General features: G+C 35.8%; 1 protein-coding gene across 1 annotated transcript; it reads left to right on the forward strand.

Annotated features, from left to right (window-relative positions):
• Window positions 1–325: 325 nt before the first annotated feature.
• LOC115128107 (retinoschisin-like) lies at window positions 326–18066 on the forward strand. The gene is made up of 6 exons (XM_065016846.1): window positions 326–452; window positions 1959–1984; window positions 2225–2348; window positions 15439–15580; window positions 16070–16265; window positions 16864–18066. The coding sequence occupies exons 1-6, from the start codon at window positions 395–397 to the stop codon at window positions 17014–17016; spliced, it is 699 nt and encodes a 232-aa protein (XP_064872918.1). The 5' UTR covers window positions 326–394; the 3' UTR covers window positions 17017–18066.
• Window positions 18067–21634: the final 3568 nt, after the last annotated feature.

Below are 21634 nucleotides of genomic sequence, written 5' to 3' on the forward strand. Positions count from 1 at the left end.
AAAACCTTATTCAGAAAGTCTGGGGTTTGTTGTTAAGTCGAACCCACACACACACACTATTCCCCTTATTCTGCAAATAAATCATTTCCTAAAATAGACAACCCCAAATGCCTTGAATACACCTTCTGCTCCGTGATATGGGTGACAGGGTGTAGCAGCTGGGCCCCTTCAGGGGATCCAGCCATTAGGACCCTGCTCTGGTACATTACACATTGCATTACTGTTTCCTCATTGCATTTTCCCAACTGGCCCTCAACAGATGAGGGAGGGACTTTGTGAGGAGATAAAGGGTATTACTGGCCATTAGTGTCCTGTGGATTATCCTAATCCAGCCCTCGTGCTGTCAGAGTGGCTACAGTAGAGTGCTTCAGTGTGGTCCTGTCACTGTGTAGGCATGAAGATGGAATCCCATGGACAGTGTGTTCTGTTGGCCCTCCTGCTTGTGTCTAACGGTATGTTTGTCTCTTCTTTGCCTTTGTCTTCCCTCATTATGTCCGTGTGTCTCTGGATGGTGAGCTTGATCAAAGCATGACCTCAGACTATAGGCTTCCAGAGTGGTGGGTTGAATGGTTGTACAGCTTTACTACACACTGTCAAATGTGTTCACATATCGGTTGATTGGTGTTGGATTGAATACTGAAGGAAACATATTGGTGTTGGATTGAATACTGAAGGAAACATATTGGTCTTGGATTGAATACTGAAGGAAACATATTGGTGTTGGATTGAATACTGAAAGAAACATATTGGTGTTGGATTGAATACTGAAGGAAACATATTGGTGTTGGATTGAATACTGAAGGAAACATATTGGTGTTGGATTGAATACTGAAGGAAACATATTGGTGTTGGATTGAATACTGAAAGAAACATATTGGTGTTGGATTGAATACTGAAAGAAACATATTGGTGTTGGATTGAATACTGAAGGAAAAATATTGGTGTTGGATTGAATACTGAAGGAAACATATTGGTGTTGGATTGAATACTGAAGGAAACATATTGGTGTTGGATTGAATACTGAAGGAAACATATTGGTGTTGGATTGAATACTGAAGGAAACATATTGGTGTTGGATTGAATACTGAAAGAAACATATTGGTGTTGGATTGAATACTGAAAGAAACATATTGGTGTTGGATTGAATACTGAAAGAAACATATTGGTGTTGGATTGAATACTGAAGGAAACATATTGGTGTTGGATTGAATACTGAAGGAAACATATTGGTGTTGGATTGAATACTGAAGGAAACATATTGGTGTTGGATTGAATACTGAAGGAAACATATTGGTGTTGGATTGAATACTGAAGGAAACATATTGGTGTTGGATTGAATACTTAAGGAAACATATTGGTGTTGGATTGAATACTGAAGGAAACATATATTGGTTGATTGGGCTCCCGAGTGACGCAGCAGTCTTAAGACACTGCATCTAGAGGCCTCACTACAGACCCTGGTTTGATTCCAGGCTGCATCACAACCAGCTGTGATTGGGAGTCCATTAGGGCAGCTCACAATTGGCCCAGCGTCATCCAGGTTAGGGTTTGGCCGGGGTAGACCGTCATTGAAAATAATTATTTGTTCTTAACTGACTTGCCTAGTTAAATAAAACATAAATAAAACAATTGGTGTTGGATTGAATACTGAAAGAAAGAAATGTGTTTTTTTTAGGTATTTTTGTTATAAATAGGTTAATTGTTATAGTTTTACTGTAGCAGTTGTGTGTCTGGTTTCCCAATATTCCAATCCCTCACCAGACGACATGCTTCTCTAAATAATATGCTGATTATTTGTGGTCTAGTAGTCAGACTGTGGAATGGACAGACTGCACATGTTTAGAATATGAGAGACTTGTTTTGGTTGGAAAGTGTTTCTGTCTTTAACATCTAATGTTCTGTCTCTGTGCTGCGCTGGGGGTCTGTCTATGTGCTGCGCTGGGGGTCTGTCTCAACAGTTCTAATCCGTGTACACGCCCAGGAGGTAGGTGGAATCAAATCTAGTGATTGATCATCAAACATATTGATAATGTAATGTGTGTGTGAATTGACTGATGTCCTCCAACCTAAGGCAGAGGTCTTCTCCAGCTCCTGTCCTGCAGAGCCTCTGGATGGGCCTGCTTTACTTCACACCCTGCTGCAAGTAGTTCTCCAGGAGCTGAGTTGAAGAACCCTGCCCTGGCCTTAGAGACTCATGTTCCATCTCTCCCTCTCTGTGTTTCAGGGGGAGGAGGTGACTGAGACATGGACAGGACGAGCCTGTAAGTGTGACTGTGAGGGGGCAGAATCCCCAACCCAGTTCACCTCCCTCTCCCCCACCCCACCACGTGTCATGGAGTGCATGCCAGGTAAAGACCAAGCCTTCTGTCTGTCTATGTCTGTCTCTGTCTATGTCTGTCTCTGTCTATGTCTGTCTCTGTCTCTCTCTGTCTCTGTCTCTCTCTGTCTCTGTCTGTCTCTGTCTCTGTGTGTCTATGTCTGTCTCTGTCTCTCTCTGTCTCTGTCTCTCTCTGTGTCTGTCTCTCTCTGTCTCTCTCTGTGTCTGTCTCTGTGTCTGTCTCTCTCTGTCTCTGTCTGTCTCTGTCTCTGTCTGTCTCTGTCTCTGTCTCTCTCTGTCTCTGTCTCTCTCTGTCTCTGTTTCTGTCTCTGTCTCTCTCTGTCTCTGTCTATGTGTGTGTCTGTCTATGTGTGTCTCTATCTCTCTCTGTCTCTGTCAATGTGTGTCTCTGTCTCTCTCTATCTCTCTCTCTGTTTCTGACTATCTCTCTCTCTCTCTCTGTCTATCTCTCTTCGTCTTTCTCTCTCTCTCTCTCTCTCTCTCTGTGTGTGTCTCTATCTATCCATCTCTCTGTCTATCTGTCTTTCTCTCTCTGTCTCTCTCAATTCAAGTCAATTCAATTCAAGGGCATTATTGGGAAACATATGTTAACATTGCCAAAGCAAGTGAAGTAGATAATATACAAAAGTGAAATAAACAATAAAAATTAACATTACACTCACAAAAGTTCCAAAAGAATAAAGACTTTTCAAATGTCATATTATGTTTATATACAGTGTTGTAATGATGTGCAAATGGTTAAAGTACAAAAGGGAAAATAAATAAATATGGATTGTATTTACAATGGTGTTTGTTCTTCACTGGTTGCCGTTATCTTGTGGTAACAGGTCACACATCTTGCTGCTGTGATGTCACACTGTGGTATTTCACCCAGTAGATTTGAGAGTTTATCAAAATCGGGTTTGTTTTCAAATTATTTTTGGATCTGTGTAATCTGAGGGAAATATGTGTCTCTAAAATGGTCATAGATTTGGCAGGAGGTTAGCAAGTGCAGCTCAGTTTCCACCTCATTTTGTGGGCAGTGAGCACATAGCCTGTCTTCTCTTGAGAGCCAGGTCTGCCTACGGCGGCCTTTCTCAATAGCAAGGCTATGCTCACTGAGTCTGTACATAGTCAAAGCTTTCCTTAAGTTTGGGTCAGTCACAGTGGTCAGGTATTATTCCACTGTGTACTCTCTGTTTAGGGCCAAATAGCATTCTAGTTTGCTCTGGTTTTATGTTAATTACTTGACACATTGAAAATAATTATCTTCTTGTTTTCTCATGATTTGCTTGGGTCTAATTGTGTTGCTGTCCTGGGACTCTGTGGGGTCTACTGGTATGTATTCAATTGGAGTGGATCAATATTGTTTTTAATTTAATTTGATTGGAAGCTGAGATCTTTGTAGGGGCTGAGAGGTGTGTGTGTGTGTGTGTGTGTGTGTGTGTGTGTGTGTGTGTGTGTGTGTGTGTGTGTGTGTGTGTGTGTGTGTGTGTGTGTGTGTGTGTGTGTGTGTGTGTGTGTGTGTGTAAAGTGACTATGAGCTGGAACCTGAACAAGTCTGTGCCTGCAGTCAGGTGGAATGTCATTAATCAGCAGATGGAGAGCCTCCTTGCTCCACTTCACACAGGCTGTGTGTGTAATCACATGACAGACAGACAGACAGACAGACAGACAGACAGACAGACAGACAGACAGACAGACAGACAGACAGACAGACAGACAGACAGACAGACAGACAGACAGACAGACAGACAGACAGACAGACAGACAGACAGACAGTACTGTGCAGTATGCTAGCAGGATTATCCCTTTACTAGAACAGGGTTGTGATGCACAGATTACTAGGACCAAAATAGGACGTCTGTCCTTCTCAAAGGTGTTGATTGGGTGATCAGATCCTCCTCTATCTTCCTGTTCAAACAGCAGAGTGGATAGGAGAGGCTGGGCTGCATCCCAAATGAATCCCTATTCCCTCCAATGCACTTCTTTGGAGCAGATTATTATGGGCCATAGGGACGCAGCCTGATACTGGTTCCAAAGAGTCAAACAGCAGGCTACTACTATACTATTACTACTATACTACTACTACTACTATTAGTATTATTACTACTACTACTACTACTACTATTAGTATTATTGCTACTACCACTATACTACTACTACTACTACTATACTATTACTACTATACTACTACTACTATTAGTATTATTATTACTACTACTACTACTACTACTATACTATTACTACTATACTACTATTCATATTATTACTACTACTACTACTACTACTAAACTACTTCTACTACTATTATACTACTACTACTACTACTACTACAACTACTATACTACTGCGACTACTACTACTATTATTTATTTTATTTTTTATTTCACCTTTATTTAACCAGGTAGGCTAGTTGAGAACAAGTTCTCATTTGCAACTGCGACCTGGCCAAGATAAAGCATAGCAGTGTGAACAGACAACACAGAGTTACACATGGAGTAAACAATTAACAAGTCAATAACACAGTAGAAAAAAAAATGGGCAGTCTATATACAATGTGTGCAAAAGGCATGAGGAGGTAGGCGAATAATACAATTTTGCAGATTAACACTGGGGTGATAAATGATCAGATGGTCATGTACAGGTAGAGATATTGGTGTGCAAAAGAGCAGAAAAGTAAATAAATAAATAAAAAAACAGTATAAAAACAGTATGGGAATGAGGTAGGTGAAAATGGGTGGGCTATTTACCAATAGACTATGTACAGCTGCAGCGATCGGTTAGCTGCTCGGATAGCTGATGTTTGAAGTTGGTGAGGGAGATAAAAGTCTCCAACTTCAGCGATTTTTGCAGTTCGTTCCAGTCACAGGCAGCAGAGTACTGGAACGAAAGGCGGCCAAATGAGGTGTTGGCTTTAGGGATGATCAGTGAGATACACCTGCTGGAGCGTGTGCTACGGATGGGTGTTGCCATCGTGACCAGTGAACTGAGATAAGGCGGAGCTTTACCTAGCATGGACTTGTAGATGACCTGGAGCCAGTGGGTCTGGCGACGAATATGTAGCGAGGGCCAGCCGACTAGAGCATACAAGTCGCAGTGGTGGGTGGTATAAGGTGCTTTGGTGACAAAATGGATGGCACTATGATAGACTGCATCCAGTTTGCTGAGTAGAGTGTTGGAAGCCATTTTGTAGATGACATCGCCGAAATCGAGGATCAGTAGGATAGTCAGTTTTACTAGGGTAAGCTTGGCGGCGTGAGTGAAGGAGGCTTTGTTGCGGAATAGAAAGCCGACTCTTGATTTGATTTTCGATTGGAGATGTTTGATGTGAGTCTGGAAGGAGAGTTTGCAGTCTAGCCAGACACCTAGGTACTTATAGATGTCCACATATTCAAGGTCGGAACCATCCAGGGTGGTGATGCTAGTCGGGCATGCGGGTGCAGGCAGCGATTGGTTGAAGGGCATGCGGGTGCAGGCAGCGATCGGTTGAAAAGCATGCATTTGGTTTTACTCGCGTTTAAGAGCAGTTGGAGGCCACGGAAGGAGTGCTGTATGGCATTGAAGCTCGTTTGGAGGTTAGATAGCACAGTGTCCAATGACGGGCCGAAAGTATATAGAATGGTGTCGTCTGCGTAGAGGTGGATCAGGGAATCGCCCGCAGCAAGAGCAACATCATTGATATATACAGAGAAAAGAGTCGGTCCGAGAATTGAACCCTGTGGCACCCCCATAGAGACTGCCAGAGGACCGGACAGCATGCCCTCCGATTTGACACACTGAACTCTGTCTGCAAAGTAATTGGTGAACCAGGCAAGGCAGTCATCCGAGAAACCGAGGCTATTGAGTCTGCCGATAAGAATATGGTGATTGACAGAGTCGAAAGCCTTGGCGAGGTCGATGAAGACGGCTGCACAGTACTGTCTTTTATCGATGGCGGTTATGATATCGTTTAGTACCTTGAGCGTGGCTGAGGTGCACCCGTGACCGGCTCGGAAACCAGATTGCACAGCGGAGAAGGTGCGGTGGGATTCGAGATGGTCAGTGACCTGTTTGTTGACTTGGCTTTCGAAGACCTTAGATAGGCAGGGCAGGATGGATATAGGTCTATAGCAGTTTGGGTCCAGGGTGTCTCCGCCTTTGAAGAGGGGGATGACTGCGGCAGCTTTCAATCCTTGGGGATCTCAGACGATATGAAAGAGAGGTTGAACAGGCTGGTAATAGGGGTTGCGACAATGGCGGCAGATAGTTTCAGAAATAGAGGGTCCAGATTGTCAAGCCCAGCTGATTTGTACGGGTCTAGGTTTTGCAGCTCTTTCAGAACATCTGCTATCTGGATTTGGGTAAAGGAGAACCTGGAGAGGCTTGGGCGAGGAGCTGCGGGGGCGGAGCTGTTGGCCGAGGTTGGAGTAGCCAGGCGGAAGGCATGGCCAGCCGTTGAGAAGTGCTTATTGAAGCTTTCGATAATCGTGGATTTATCAGTGGAGACCGTGTTACCTAGCCTCAGTGCAGTGGGCAGCTGGGAGGAGGTGCTCTTGTTCTCCATGGACTTCACAGTGTCCCAGAACTTTTTGGAGTTGGAGCTACAGGATGCAAACTTCTGCCTGAAGAAGCTGGCCTTAGCTTTCCTGACTGACTGCGTGTATTGGTTCCTGACTTCCCTGAACAGTTGCATATCACGGGGGCTATTCGATGCTATTGCAGTCCGCCACAGGATGTTTTTGTGCTGGTCGAGGGCAGTCAGGTCTGGAGTGAACCAAGGGCTGTATCTGTTCTTGGTTCTGCATTTTTTGAACGGAGCATGCTTATCTAAAATGGTGAGGAAGTTACTTTTAAAGAATGACCAGGCATCCTCAACTGACGGGATGAGGTCAATGTCCTTCCAGGATACCCGGGCCAGGTCGATTAGAAAGGCCTGCTCACAGAAGTATTAGTATTACTACTACTACTAAACTACTTCTACTACTATTATACTACTACTACTACTACTACTAAACTACTTCTACTACTATTATACTACTACTACTGCTACTACTACTACTACTACTACTATACTACTGCCACTACTACTATACTACTATTATACTACTACTACTAGTACTACTTCTACTACTATTATACTACTACTACTATTATTACTATTACTACTACTATTAAACTACTTCTACTACTATTATACTACTACTACTATTACTACTACTACTATTCATATTATTACTACTACTACTACTACTACTACTAAACTAATTCTACTACTATTATACTACTACTACTACAACTACTATACTACTGCGACTACTACTACTATTAGTATTACTACTACTACTAAACTACTTCTACTACTATTATACTACTACTACTACTACTAAACTACTTCTACTACTATTATACTACTACTACTATTATTACTATTACTACTACTACTAAACTACTTCTACTACTATTATACTACTACTACTATTACTACTACTATTAGTATTATTACTATTATTAGTATTACTACTACTACTACTAGTATACTACTTCTACTACTATTATAGTACTACTACTACTACTATTATACTACTGCTACTACTACTATACTACTTCTACTACTATTATACTACTACTACTACTACTACTATTATACTACTACTACTACTACTACTACTACACTACTACTAATATACTACTACTGCTACTATTATTATTACTACTACTACTACTACTACTACTACTACTACTACTACTATTATACTACTACTACTACTACTACTACTATTCATACTATTACTACTACTAACAGGTGGTTCTATTTGGCCCCTCATTGTTGGACATAAAAGACTGTAACAGCAGGAAATCAGCTCCAGGTGATTTTAATGTAAGAAATGTGTTCCGTAGTTCCTCCGCATAATAGAGAGACGTGATTGGATACTGATGTAAACAAGCTTTGAAATGATTGTTTCATGCAAACATTATACTCTTCCTGTTTAGGCTTCTTGCGGTCAATTTGCAGTCTAAAAATGATTTGCAGTTGTGTTCCGGCCCCCCCCGACCATCCGCTCAATAGTAAATCGCCCCACGGCTCAATTTAGTTGTGTGATCCATGTCCCACTCATTGTGTTGGTTATCCAGGAAGGAAACAGCTTGGTCGGGTTAAAGCCTCTGGTAGGATGTGGCAGACAACCATCTGCTGTGCTCTTCTACTAACGGATGTTTATCTAATAGATGTGTATCTAACGGATGTTTATCTAATGGATGTTTATCTAATGGATAATAGATGTTTATCTAATGGATGTTTATCTAATGGATGTTTATCTAATAGATGTTTATCTAATATATGTTTATCTAATGGATGTTTATCTAATGGATGTTTATCTAATGGATGTTTATCTAATAGATGTTTATCTAATGGATGTGTATCTAATGGATGTGTATCTAATGGATGTGTATCTAATGGATGTGTTTATCTAATGGATCTAATAGATGTTTATCTAATGGATGTTTATCTAATGGATAATAGTGTTTATCTAATAGATGTTTATCTAATGGATGTTTATCTAATGGATCTAATAATGTTTAGATGTTTATCTAATGGATGTTTATCTAATGGATGTTTATCTAATAGATGTTTATCTAATATCTAATATCTAATGGATGTTATCTAATGGATGTTTATCTAATGGATGTTTATCTAATAGATGTTTATCTAATGGATGTTTATCTAATGGATGTTTATCTAATGGATGTTTATCTAATGGATGTTTATCTAATAGATGTTTATCTAATGGATGTTTATCTAATGGATGTTTATCTAATGGATGTTTATCTAATGGATGTTTATCTAATGGATGTTTATCTAATGGATGTTTATCTAATGGATGTTTATCTAATGGATGTTTATCTAATGGATGTTTATCTAATAGTTTATCTAATGGATTTTATCTAATGGATGTTTATCTAATAGATGTTTATCTAATGGATGTTTATCTAATGGATGTTTATCTAATGGATGTTTATCTAACGGATGTTTATCTAATGGATGTTTATCTAATGGATAATAGATGTTTATCTAATAGATGTTTATCTAATGGATGTTTATCTAATGGATGTTTATCTAATGGATGTTTATCTAATGGATGTTTATCTAATGGATGTTTATCTAATGGATGTTTATCTAATGGATGTTTATCTAATGGATAATAGATGTTTATCTAATGGATGTTTATCTAATGGATGTTTATCTAATGGATGTTTATCTAATAGATGTTTATCTAATGGATGTTTATCTAATGGATGTTTATCTAATGGATGTTTATCTAATGGATGTTTATCTAATGGATAATAGATGTTTATCTAATGGATGTTTATCTAATGGATGTTTATCTAATAGATGTTTATCTAATGGATGTTTATCTAATGGATGTTTATCTAACGGATGTTTATCTAATAGATGTTTATCTAATGGATAATAGATGTTTATCTAATGGATAATAGATGTTTATCTAATGGATAATAGATGTTTATCTAATAGATGTTTATCTAATGGATGTTTATCTAATGGATGTTTATCTAATGGATGTTTATCTAATAGATGTTTATCTAATGGATAATAGATGTTTATCTAATGGATGTTTATCTAATGGATAATAGATGTTTATCTAATAGATGTTTATCTAATGGATGTTTATCTAATGGATGATAGATGTTTATCTAATGGATGTTTATCTAATGGATGATAGATGTTTATCTAATGGATGTTTATCTAATGGATGTTTATCTAATGGATAATAGATGTTTATCTAATGGATGTTTATCTAATGGATAATAGATGTTTATCTAATGGATGTTTATCTAATGGATAATAGATGTTTATCTAATGGATGTTTATCTAATGGATAATAGATGTTTATCTAATAGATGTTTATCTAATGGATAATAGATGTTTATCTAATGGATGTTTATCTAATGGATGATAGATGTTTATCTAATGGATGTTTATCTAATGGATGTTTATCTAATGGATGTTTATCTAATGGATGATAGATGTTTATCTAACGGATGTTTATCTAACGGATGATAGATGTTTATCTAATAGATGTTTATCTAATGGATGTTTATCTAACGGATGTTTATCTAATGGATAATAGATGTTTATCTAATAGATGTTTATCTAATGGATGTGTATCTAATGGATGTTTATCTAATGGATGTTTATCTAATAGATGTTTATCTAATGGATGTGTATCTAATAGATGTTTATCTAATGGATAATAGATGTTTATCTAATAGATGTTTATCTAATAGATGTTTATCTAATGGATGTTTATCTAATGGATGTTTATCTAATAGATGTTTATCTAATAGATGTTTATCTAATGGATGTTTATCTAATAGATGTTTATCTAATGGATGTGTATCTAATAGATGTTTATCTAATGGATAATAGATGTTTATCTAATGGATGTTTATCTAATGGATAATGGATGTTTATCTAATGGATGTTTATCTAATGGATAATGGATGTTTATCTAATGGATGTTTATCTAACGGATGTTTATCTAATAGATGTTTATCTAATAGATGTTTATAGATGTTTATCTAATAGATGTTTATCTAATGGATGTTTATCTAATAGATGTTTATCTAATGGATGTTTATCTAATAGATGTTTATCTAATAGATGTTTATCTAATGGATGTGTTTATCTAATGGATGTTTATCTAATGGGATGTTTATCTAATTTATCTAACGGATGTTTATCTAATGGATGTTTATCTAATGGATAATAGATGTTTATCTAATAGATGTTTATCTAATGGATGTTTATCTAATGGATGTTTATCTAATGGATAATAGATGTTTATCTAATGGATGTTTATCTAATGGATGTTTATCTAATAGATGTTTATCTAATGGATGTTTATCTAATGGATGTTTATCTAATGGATGTTTATCTAATGGATGTTTATCTAATGGATGTTTATCTAATGGATGTTTATCTAATAGATGTTTATCTAATGGATGTTTATCTAATGGATGTTTATCTAATGGATGTTTATCTAATGGATGTTTATCTAATGGATGTTTATAGATGTTTATGTTTTATCTAATGGATGTTTATCTAATGGATAATAGATGTTTATCTAATGGATGTTTATCTAATGGATGTTTATCTAATGGATGTTTATCTAATGGATGTTTATCTAATGGATGTTTATCTAATGGATAATAGATGTTTATCTAATAGATGTTTATCTAATGGATAATAGATGTTTATCTAATGGATGTTTATCTAATATGTTTATCTAATGGATGTTTATCTAATGGATGTTTATCTAATGTTTTTATCTAATGGAGATGTTTATCTAATAGATGTTTATCTAATGGATAATAGATGTTTATCTAATAGATGTTTATCTAATGGATGTTTATCTAATGGATGTTTATCTAATGGATGTTTATCTAATAGATGTTTATCTAATAGATGTTTATCTAATAGATGTTTATCTAATGGATGTTTATCTAATGGATGTTTATCTAATAGATGTTTATCTAATGGATGTTTATCTAATAGATGTTTATCTAATGGATGTTTATCTAATGGATGTTTATCTAATAGATGTTTATCTAATAGATGTTTATCTAATGGATGTTTATCTAATGGATGTTTATCTAATGGATGTTTATCTAATGGATGATAGATGTTTATCTAATGGATGTTTATCTAACGGATGTTTATCTAATGGATAATAGATGTTTATCTAATAGATGTTTATCTAATGGATGTGTATCTAATGGATGTTTATCTAATGGATGTTTATCTAATGGATGTTTATCTAATGGATGTTTATCTAATGGATGTTTATCTAATGGATGATAGATGTTTATCTAATGGATGTTTATCTAATAGATGTTTATCTAATGGATAATAGATGTTTATCTAATGGATGTTTATCTAATGGATGTTTATCTAATGGATGTTTATCTAATGGATGTTTATCTAATGGATGATAGATGTTTATCTAATAGATGTTTATCTAATGGATGTTTATCTAATAGATGTTTATCTAATGGATGTTTATCTAATAGATGTTTATCTAATAGATGTTTATCTAATGGATGTTTATCTAATGGATGTTTATCTAACGGATGTTTATCTAATGGATGTTTATCTAGATGTTTATCTAATGGATAATGTTTTATCTAATGGATGTTTATCTAATAGATGTTTATCTAATGGATGTTTATCTAATGGATGTTTATCTAATAGATGTTTATCTAATGGATGTGTATCTAATAGATGTTTATCTAATGGATAATAGATGTTTATCTAATGGATGTTTATCTAATGGATGTTTATCTAATAGATGTTTATCTAATGGATGTTTATCTAATGGATGATAGATGTTTATCTAATGGATGTTTATCTAACGGATGTTTATCTAATGGATGTTTATCTAATGGATAATAGATGTTTATCTAATAGATGTTTATCTAATGGATGTTTATCTAATGGATGATAGATGTTTATCTAATGGATGTTTATCTAACGGATGTTTATCTAATGGATAATAGATGTTTATCTAATATCTAATAGATGTTTATCTAATGGATGTGTATCTAATGGATGTTTATCTAATGGATGTTTATCTAATAGATGTTTATCTAATGGATGTGTATCTAATAGATGTTTATCTAATGGATAATAGATGTTTATCTAATAGATGTTTATCTAATAGATGTTTATCTAACGGATGTTTATCTAATAGATGTTTATCTAATGGATAATAGATGTTTATCTAATAGATGTTTATCTAATAGATGTTTATCTAATAGATGTTTATCTAATAGATGTTTATCTAATGGATGTTTATCTAATGGATGTTTATCTAATAGATGTTTATCTAATGGATAATAGATGTTTATCTAATGGATAATAGATGTTTATCTAATGGATAATAGATGTTTATCTAATAGATGTTTATCTAATAGATGTTTATCTAATGGATGTGTATCTAATGGATGTTTATCTAATAGATGTTTATCTAATAGATGTTTATCTAATGGATGTTTATCTAATAGATGTTTATCTAATGGATGTGTATCTAATAGATGTTTATCTAATGGATAATAGATGTTTATCTAATGGATGTTTATCTAATGGATAATGGATGTTTATCTAATGGATGTTTATCTAACGGATGTTTATCTAATAGATGTTTATCTAATAGATGTTTATCTAATGGATAATAGATGTTTATCTAATGGATAATAGATGTTTATCTAATGGATAATAGATGTTTATCTAATAGATGTTTATCTAATGGATGTTTATCTAATGGATGTTTATCTAATAGATGTTTATCTAATAGATGTTTATCTAATGGATGTTTATCTAATGGATGTTTATCTAACTGATGTTTATCTAATGGATGTTTATCTAATGGATAATAGATGTTTATCTAATAGATGTTTATCTAATGGATGTTTATCTAATGGATAATAGATGTTTATCTAATGGATGTTTATCTAACTGATGTTTATCTAATGGATGTTTATCTAATGGATAATAGATGTTTATCTAATAGATGTTTATCTAACGGATGTTTATCTAATGGATGTTTATCTAATGGATAATAGATGTTTATCTAATGGATGTTTATCTAACTGATGTTTATCTAATGGATGTTTATCTAATGGATAATAGATGTTTATCTAATAGATGTTTATCTAACGGATGTTTATCTAATGGATGTTTATCTAATGGATGTGTATCTAATAGATGTTTATCTAATGGATGTTTATCTAATGGATAATAGATGTTTATCTAATAGATGTTTATCTAATGGATGTTTATCTAATGGATGTTTATCTAATGGATGTTTATCTAATGGATGTTTATCTAATAGATGTTTATCTAATAGATGTTTATCTAATGGATGTTTATCTAATGGATAATAGATGTTTATCTAATAGATGTTTATCTAATAGATGTTTATCTAATGGATGTGTATCTAATAGATGTTTATCTAATGGATAATAGATGTTTATCTAATGGATGTTTATCTAATGGATAATAGATGTTTATCTAATGGATGTTTATCTAATAGATGTTTATCTAATGGATGTGTATCTAATAGATGTTTATCTAATAGATGTTTATCTAATGGATGTTTATATAATGGATGTTTATCTAATGGATGTTTATCTAATGGATGTTTATCTAATAGATGTTTATCTAATGGATGTTTATCTAATGGATGTTTATCTAATAGATGTTTATCTAATAGATGTTTATCTAATGGATGTTTATCTAATAGATGTTTATCTAATGGATGTTTATATAATGGATGTTTATCTAATGGATGTTTATCTAATGGATGTTTATCTAATGGATGTTTATCTAATGGATGTTTATCTAATGGATGTTTATCTAATAGATGTTTATCTAATAGATGTTTATCTAATGGATGTTTATCTAATGGATAATAGATGTTTATCTAATGGATGTTTATCTGGATGTTTATCTAATGGATGTTTATCTAATGGATGTTTATCTAATGGATGTTTATCTTCAATGTGGAGAATTAAAACAGAAGGATTTAGTATTGGAGATATATGAGTCCAAAATGGCACCCTATTCCCTACATAGTGTACTACTTTTGGATGGAGCAGGAAATCAGGGACTCAGAGGGGCTGGGTGGGTTGGAGGGAGAGGATTAATGTGGTGGTGGTTCGTTAGGCACAGGCTACCTCAGTCACCAGACGTGACCTTGCATGTTGGTGTTGTCTTTCATAACAACAAGCGGGTGGATGTTCCAGTTAGTTTCTGCAACCAGGAAGTGTTTTTGCCCTTTGTTGAAGGCAGCAAAGCCCTTCAAATTCAGTTCAGAATACAGTGTTTCCTGTGTAGAGAAGTGTCTTCCATTGGGCTAGTCTATAGTGACTATGTGGTCTCTAACAACATACAGTACATGCAGATGATACGTGTCCTAGGATCGGAGGACCCGTGACGATAACTACAAAATAATCAGCATCAGTGTGACGTCCATTGTTTGGCATCCAATGTTAACATGTTAACTACTTCCTTGTTGTCGACCATGATTTCCGTCTCTCACCTTGGCGTTCCTCTTCTCCAGAGTGTCCGTACCACAAGCCCCTGGGTTTGGAGGCTGGATCAGTCAGACCAGACCAGATCAGCTGCTCCAACGAGGATCAGTACACTGGCTGGTTCTCCTCCTGGCTCCCCAGCAATGCCAGACTCAACAACCAGGGCTTTGGGTGAGTCCCCTGCCCCATCCTCTCCCTCAGAACCAACCCCTGGTAGGGCCTCTATCTCCGCCTCCCTGTAATGGAGGACATTGGCTCAATCAGTAACCTCAGTGTTCCTTTGGGAAATAGCTCTTCTGACCTCATTGGTAAAATAATGGTCCCCTCCAGGTCATTGTTTTTGCCTAGGCTTTAGTTCAGCGGGCTAACATAGTTTCCCTGGCGGTTCCCCTCCAGGTCATTGTTTTTGCCTAGGCTTTAGCTCAGCGGGCTAACATAGTTTCCCTGGCGGTTCCCCTCCAGGTCATTGTTTTTGCCTAGGCTTTAGCTCAGCGGGCTAACATAGTTTCCCTGGCGGTTCCCCTCCAGGTCATTGTTTTTGCCTAGGCTTTAGCTCAGCGGGCTAACATAGTTTCCCTGGCGGTTCCCCTCCAGGTCATTGTTTTTGCCTAGGCTTTAGCTCAGCGGGCTAACATAGTTTCCCTGGCGGTTCCCCTCCAGGTGTGCTTGGCTGTCTAAGTTCCAGGACAACAGCCAGTGGTTGCAGATTGACCTGAAGGAGGTGATGGTGGTGTCTGGTATCCTGACCCAGGGGCGCTGTGACGCTGACGAATGGATCACCAAGTACAGTGTCCAGTACCGCACCGACCAGAATCTCAACTGGATCTACTACAAGGACCAGACGGGGAACAACAGGGTGGGTCCATTATAAAGACCTTTTACATTTAGTCACCGAGAAGATGCTCTTATTCAGAGTGACTCACAGTCAATAAATACTGGAACAAAACTTTTTTACAATCATAACTTAGTTCATATACATACATCAATACATGGTTCATTATGACATCACAAGGGTTACAAATGTAATAATGTCCATGGATGTTTTTCTAAAACGACTTGTTTTGTTGGAGGTCAGCTTTCACATCAATACATGGTTCATTATGACATCACAAGGTTTACACATGTAATAATGTCCATGGATGTTTTTCTAAAACGACTTGTGTTGTTGGAGGTCAGCTTTCACATCAATACATGGTTCATTATGACATCACAAGATCTACACATGTAATAATGTGGAAGACAGTCTTGGGATTTATACATACAGTATATCAAAATCAATCCTTCTCATCAGATCCCATATTTCTTTGGTTCTGTAGCAGTTCAGTACAAGGGGTTGTAAAGTCTAGTCCTGCTCGGTGAGGCAGGACATCTGGCAGGAGGATTCTCCATCTGTGTTTACTACATGGTGGTCTGCGTCGTCTCTCCTCCTCACACTGCTCTCTTTCTCTCCTCAGGTGTTCTACGGGAACTCGGACCGCTCCTCCTCGGTTCAGAACCTCCTGCGTCCTCCCATGGTAACTCGCTACATCCGTTTGCTCCCTCTGGGCTGGCACACACGTATCGCCATCCGCATGGAGCTGCTGCTCTGCATGAGCAAGTGTACCTGATTCTGTCTGTCCTGACGACCAGGGTCACACTCAGCAGGGTACAACACCGTGGAACGTTCAGACAGAAAATGTAATGAATAGAACTGACATGATTCTACATGACAGAAAGTCATATTGGTTCTACACAATATATTTCTATGTGACGGTCCTGTAATGATACACCATCCTGAACAGGCCCAAGGAGAGCCCTGGTCGTTCCCCTGGTCGTTCCCCTGGTCGTTCCCTATGCCAAGGTGGAATCTACTGCTCTGGAAACCCTAGTTTCCTTTCCTTCCCCAAACGGTTAAGTAATATCTCTCTCCCAGGGATGGGGTTTATGTGTGAAAAGGTCCATTCTGTTTTCAGATTAGATGTGTTACAACAACAGTTTTATTTATGATATTTTTTTTTACACTGAACATAAAGGGGTGGATGGCCAGGTGTTTCCACTTGGGTGAGGAAGAGTGGATAAATACACGCCTGTGAACCGACAAACACAGAGAAATTGGGGATGATTATGTGATGAGGAAAGCTCAGAGAAAGAGAAGACTACCAGTCCTGTGGTTAACTGGATGTTGTCTACTGTACTGTACTGTACTGTACTGCACTGTACTGTACTGTACTACTGTACTGTACTGTGTTGTGTACTGTACTGTACTGTGTTGTGTACTGTACTAGTGTACTGTACTACTGTACTGTACTACTGTACTGTACTGTGTTGTGTACTATACTGTACTGTGTACTGTACTGTACTACTGTACTACTGTACTGTACTACTGTACTACTGTACTGTGTTGTGTACTATACTGTACTGTGTACTGTACTGTACTACTGTACTACTGTACTGTACTACTGTACTGTACTGTACTGTACTGTGTTGTGTACTGTACTGTGTTGTGTACTGTACTACTGTACTGTACTTTGTTGTGTACTGTGCTGTACTGTGCTGTGTTGTGTTGTGTATGTAGTTTGTGACATCAGTGATGTAGAGGTTATCGTTCGTTGCTTGTTTTATTGTATTCATTTAAAGTTGACCAAAACCAGTTCCTGAAATAAAGACAAACTCTTGTACTCGTTTGTTTCGGAGTATCATTGAACAATATTCCTGTGTAATATTCCTCTGATGTCCAGTTTACAATACACCTGGAGGAATCTCCACTTGTGATGTGTGAAAACCGTTTCCTGATCCCCCAAAAAACAATTCATGCCAGTTAACAGGGTAGATCCATGTGGTTTTAATTCTTATTTACAGTCAGAGACCAAATATACACATATATAAATAATGCTGTTTATGTGTGATGTCATGCAAATAAAATCCTGTGGGTCAATTTTAAACAAACAAACAACCGTAAGTGATTTATAATTCAGGATCTGGATCATCTGGAATTTAGGATCATCTCAAACTGATGTGTTTTTCTGCCATTTTAATCCTGTCACGGAATGTTCACTTCAAACAACCACGAAACGGCAGTTAGGAATTATATAACAATGAGATAACAGAGACATAAACAGCAGTTAGGAATTATATAACAATGAGATAACAGAGACATAAACAGCAGTTAGGAATTATATAACAATGAGATAACAGAGACATAAACAGCAGTTAGGAATTATATAACAATGAGATAACAGAGACATAAACAGCAGTTAGGAATTATATAACAATGAGATAACAGAGACATAAACAGCAGTTAGGAATTATATAACAATGAGATAACAGAGACATAAACAGCAGTTAGGAATTATATAACAATGAGATAACAGAGACATAAACAGCAGTTAGGAATTATATAACAATGAGATAACAGAGACAGAGACAGCAGTTAGGAATTATATAACAATGAGATAACAGAGACAGAGACATAAACAGCAGTTAGGAATTATATAACAATGAGATAACAGAGACATAAACAGCAGTTAGGAATTATATAACAATGAGATAACAGAGACAGAGACAGCAGTTAGGAATTATATAACAATGAGATAACAGAGACAGAGACATAAACAGCAGTTAGGAATTATATAACAATGAGATAACAGAGACATAAACAGCAGTTAGGAATTATATAACAATGAGATAACAGAGACATAAACAGCAGTTAGGAATTATATAACAATGAGATAACAGAGACATAAACAGCAGTTAGGAATTATATAACAATGAGATAACAGAGACATAGACAGCAGTTAGGAATTATATAACAATGAGATAACAGAGACATAAACAGAGACATAAACAGCAGTTAGGAATTATATAACAATGAGATAACAGAGACAAACAGCAGTTAGGAATTATATAACAATGAGATAACAGAGACATAAACAGCAGTTAGGAATTATATAACAATGAGATAACAGAGACATAAACAGCAGTTAGGAATTATATAACAATGAGATAACAGAGACATAGACAGCAGTTAGGAATTATATAACAATGAGATAACAGAGACATAGACAGCAGTTAGGAATTATATAACAATGAGATAACAGAGACATAAACAGCAGTTAGGAATTATATAACAATGAGATAACAGAGACATAAACAGCAGTTAGGAATTATATAACAATGAGATAACAGAGACATAAACAGCAGTTAGGAATTATATAACAATGAGATAACAGAGACAGAGACAAACAGCAGTTAGGAATTATATAACAATGAGATAACAGAGACATAAACAGCAGTTAGGAATTATATAACAATGAGATAACAGAGACAGAGACATAAACAGCAGTTAGGAATTATATAACAATGAGATAACAGAGACATAAACAGCAGTTAGGAATTATATAACAATGAGATAACAGAGACAGAGACATAAACAGCAGTTAGGAATTATATAACAATGAGATAACAGAGACAGAGACATAAACAGCAGTTAGGAATTATATAACAATGAGATAACAGAGACAGAGACATAAACAGCAGTTAGGAATTATATAACAATGAGATAACAGAGACAGAGACATAAACAACAGTTAGGAATTATATAACAATGAGATAACAGAGACATAAACAGCAGTTAGGAATTATATAACAATGAGATAACAGAGACATAAACAGCAGTTAGGAATGATATAACAATGAGATAACAGAGACAGAGACATAAACAGCAGTTAGGAATTATATAACAATGAGATAACAGAGACAGAGACATAAACAGCAGTTAGGAATTATATAACAATGAGATAACAGAGACATAGACAGCAGTTAGGAATTATATAACAATGAGATAACAGAGACATAAACAGCAGTTAGGAATTATATAACAATGAGATAACAGAGACATAAACAGCAGTTAGGAATTATATAACAATGAGATAACAGAGACATAAACAGCAGTTAGGAATTATATAACAATGAGATAACAGAGACATAGACAGCAGTTAGGAATTATATAACAATGAGATAACAGAGACATAAACAGCAGTTAGGAATTATATAACAATGAGATAACAGAGACAGAGACATAAACAGCAGTTAGGAATTATATAACAATGAGATAACAGAGACAGAGACAGCAGTTAGGAATTATATAACAATGAGATAACAGAGACATAAACAGCAGTTAGGAATTATATAACAATGAGATAACAGAGACATAAACAGCAGTTAGGAATTATATAACAATGAGATAACAGAGACATAAACAGCAGTTAGGAATTATATAACAATGAGATAACAGAGACATAAACAGCAGTTAGGAATTATATAACAATGAGATAACAGAGACATAAACAGCAGTTAGGAATTATATAACAATGAGATAACAGAGACATAAACAGCAGTTAGGAATTATATAACAATGAGATAACAGAGACATAAACAGCAGTTAGGAATTATATAACAATGAGATAACAGAGACATAAACAGCAGTTAGGAATTATATAACAATGAGATAACAGAGACATAAACAGCAGTTAGGAATTATATAACAATGAGATAACAGAGACATAAACAGCAGTTAGGAATTATATAACAATGAGATAACAGAGACAGAGACATAAACAGCAGTTAGGAATTATATAACAATGAGATAACAGAGACAGAGACATAAACAGCAGTTAGGAATTATATAACAATGAGATAACAGAGACATAAACAGCAGTTAGGAATTATATAACAATGAGATAACAGAGACAGAGACATAAACAGCAGTTAGGAATTATATAACAATGAGATAACAGAGACATAAACAGCAGTTAGGAATTATATAACAATGAGATAACAGAGACATAAACAGAGACATAAACAGCAGTTAGGAATTATATAACAATGAGATAACAGAGACATAAACAGCAGTTAGGAATTATATAACAATGAGATAACAGAGACATAAACAGAGACATAAACAGCAGTTAGGAATTATATAACAATGAGATAACAGAGACATAAACAGCAGTTAGGAATTATATAACAATGAGATAACAGAGACATAAACAGCAGTTAGGAATTATATAACAATGAGATAACAGAGACATAGACATAAACAGAGACATAAAGAGACATAAAGAGACATAAACAGAGACATAAAGAGACATAAACAGAGACATAAAGAGACACAAAGAGACATAAACAGAGACATAAACAGAGACATAAAGAGACATAAACAGAGACACAAAGAGACATAAACAGAGA

This window comes from Oncorhynchus nerka, unplaced genomic scaffold (assembly GCF_034236695.1).
Source record: "Oncorhynchus nerka isolate Pitt River unplaced genomic scaffold, Oner_Uvic_2.0 unplaced_scaffold_836, whole genome shotgun sequence".
NCBI lineage: Eukaryota > Metazoa > Chordata > Actinopteri > Salmoniformes > Salmonidae > Oncorhynchus > Oncorhynchus nerka.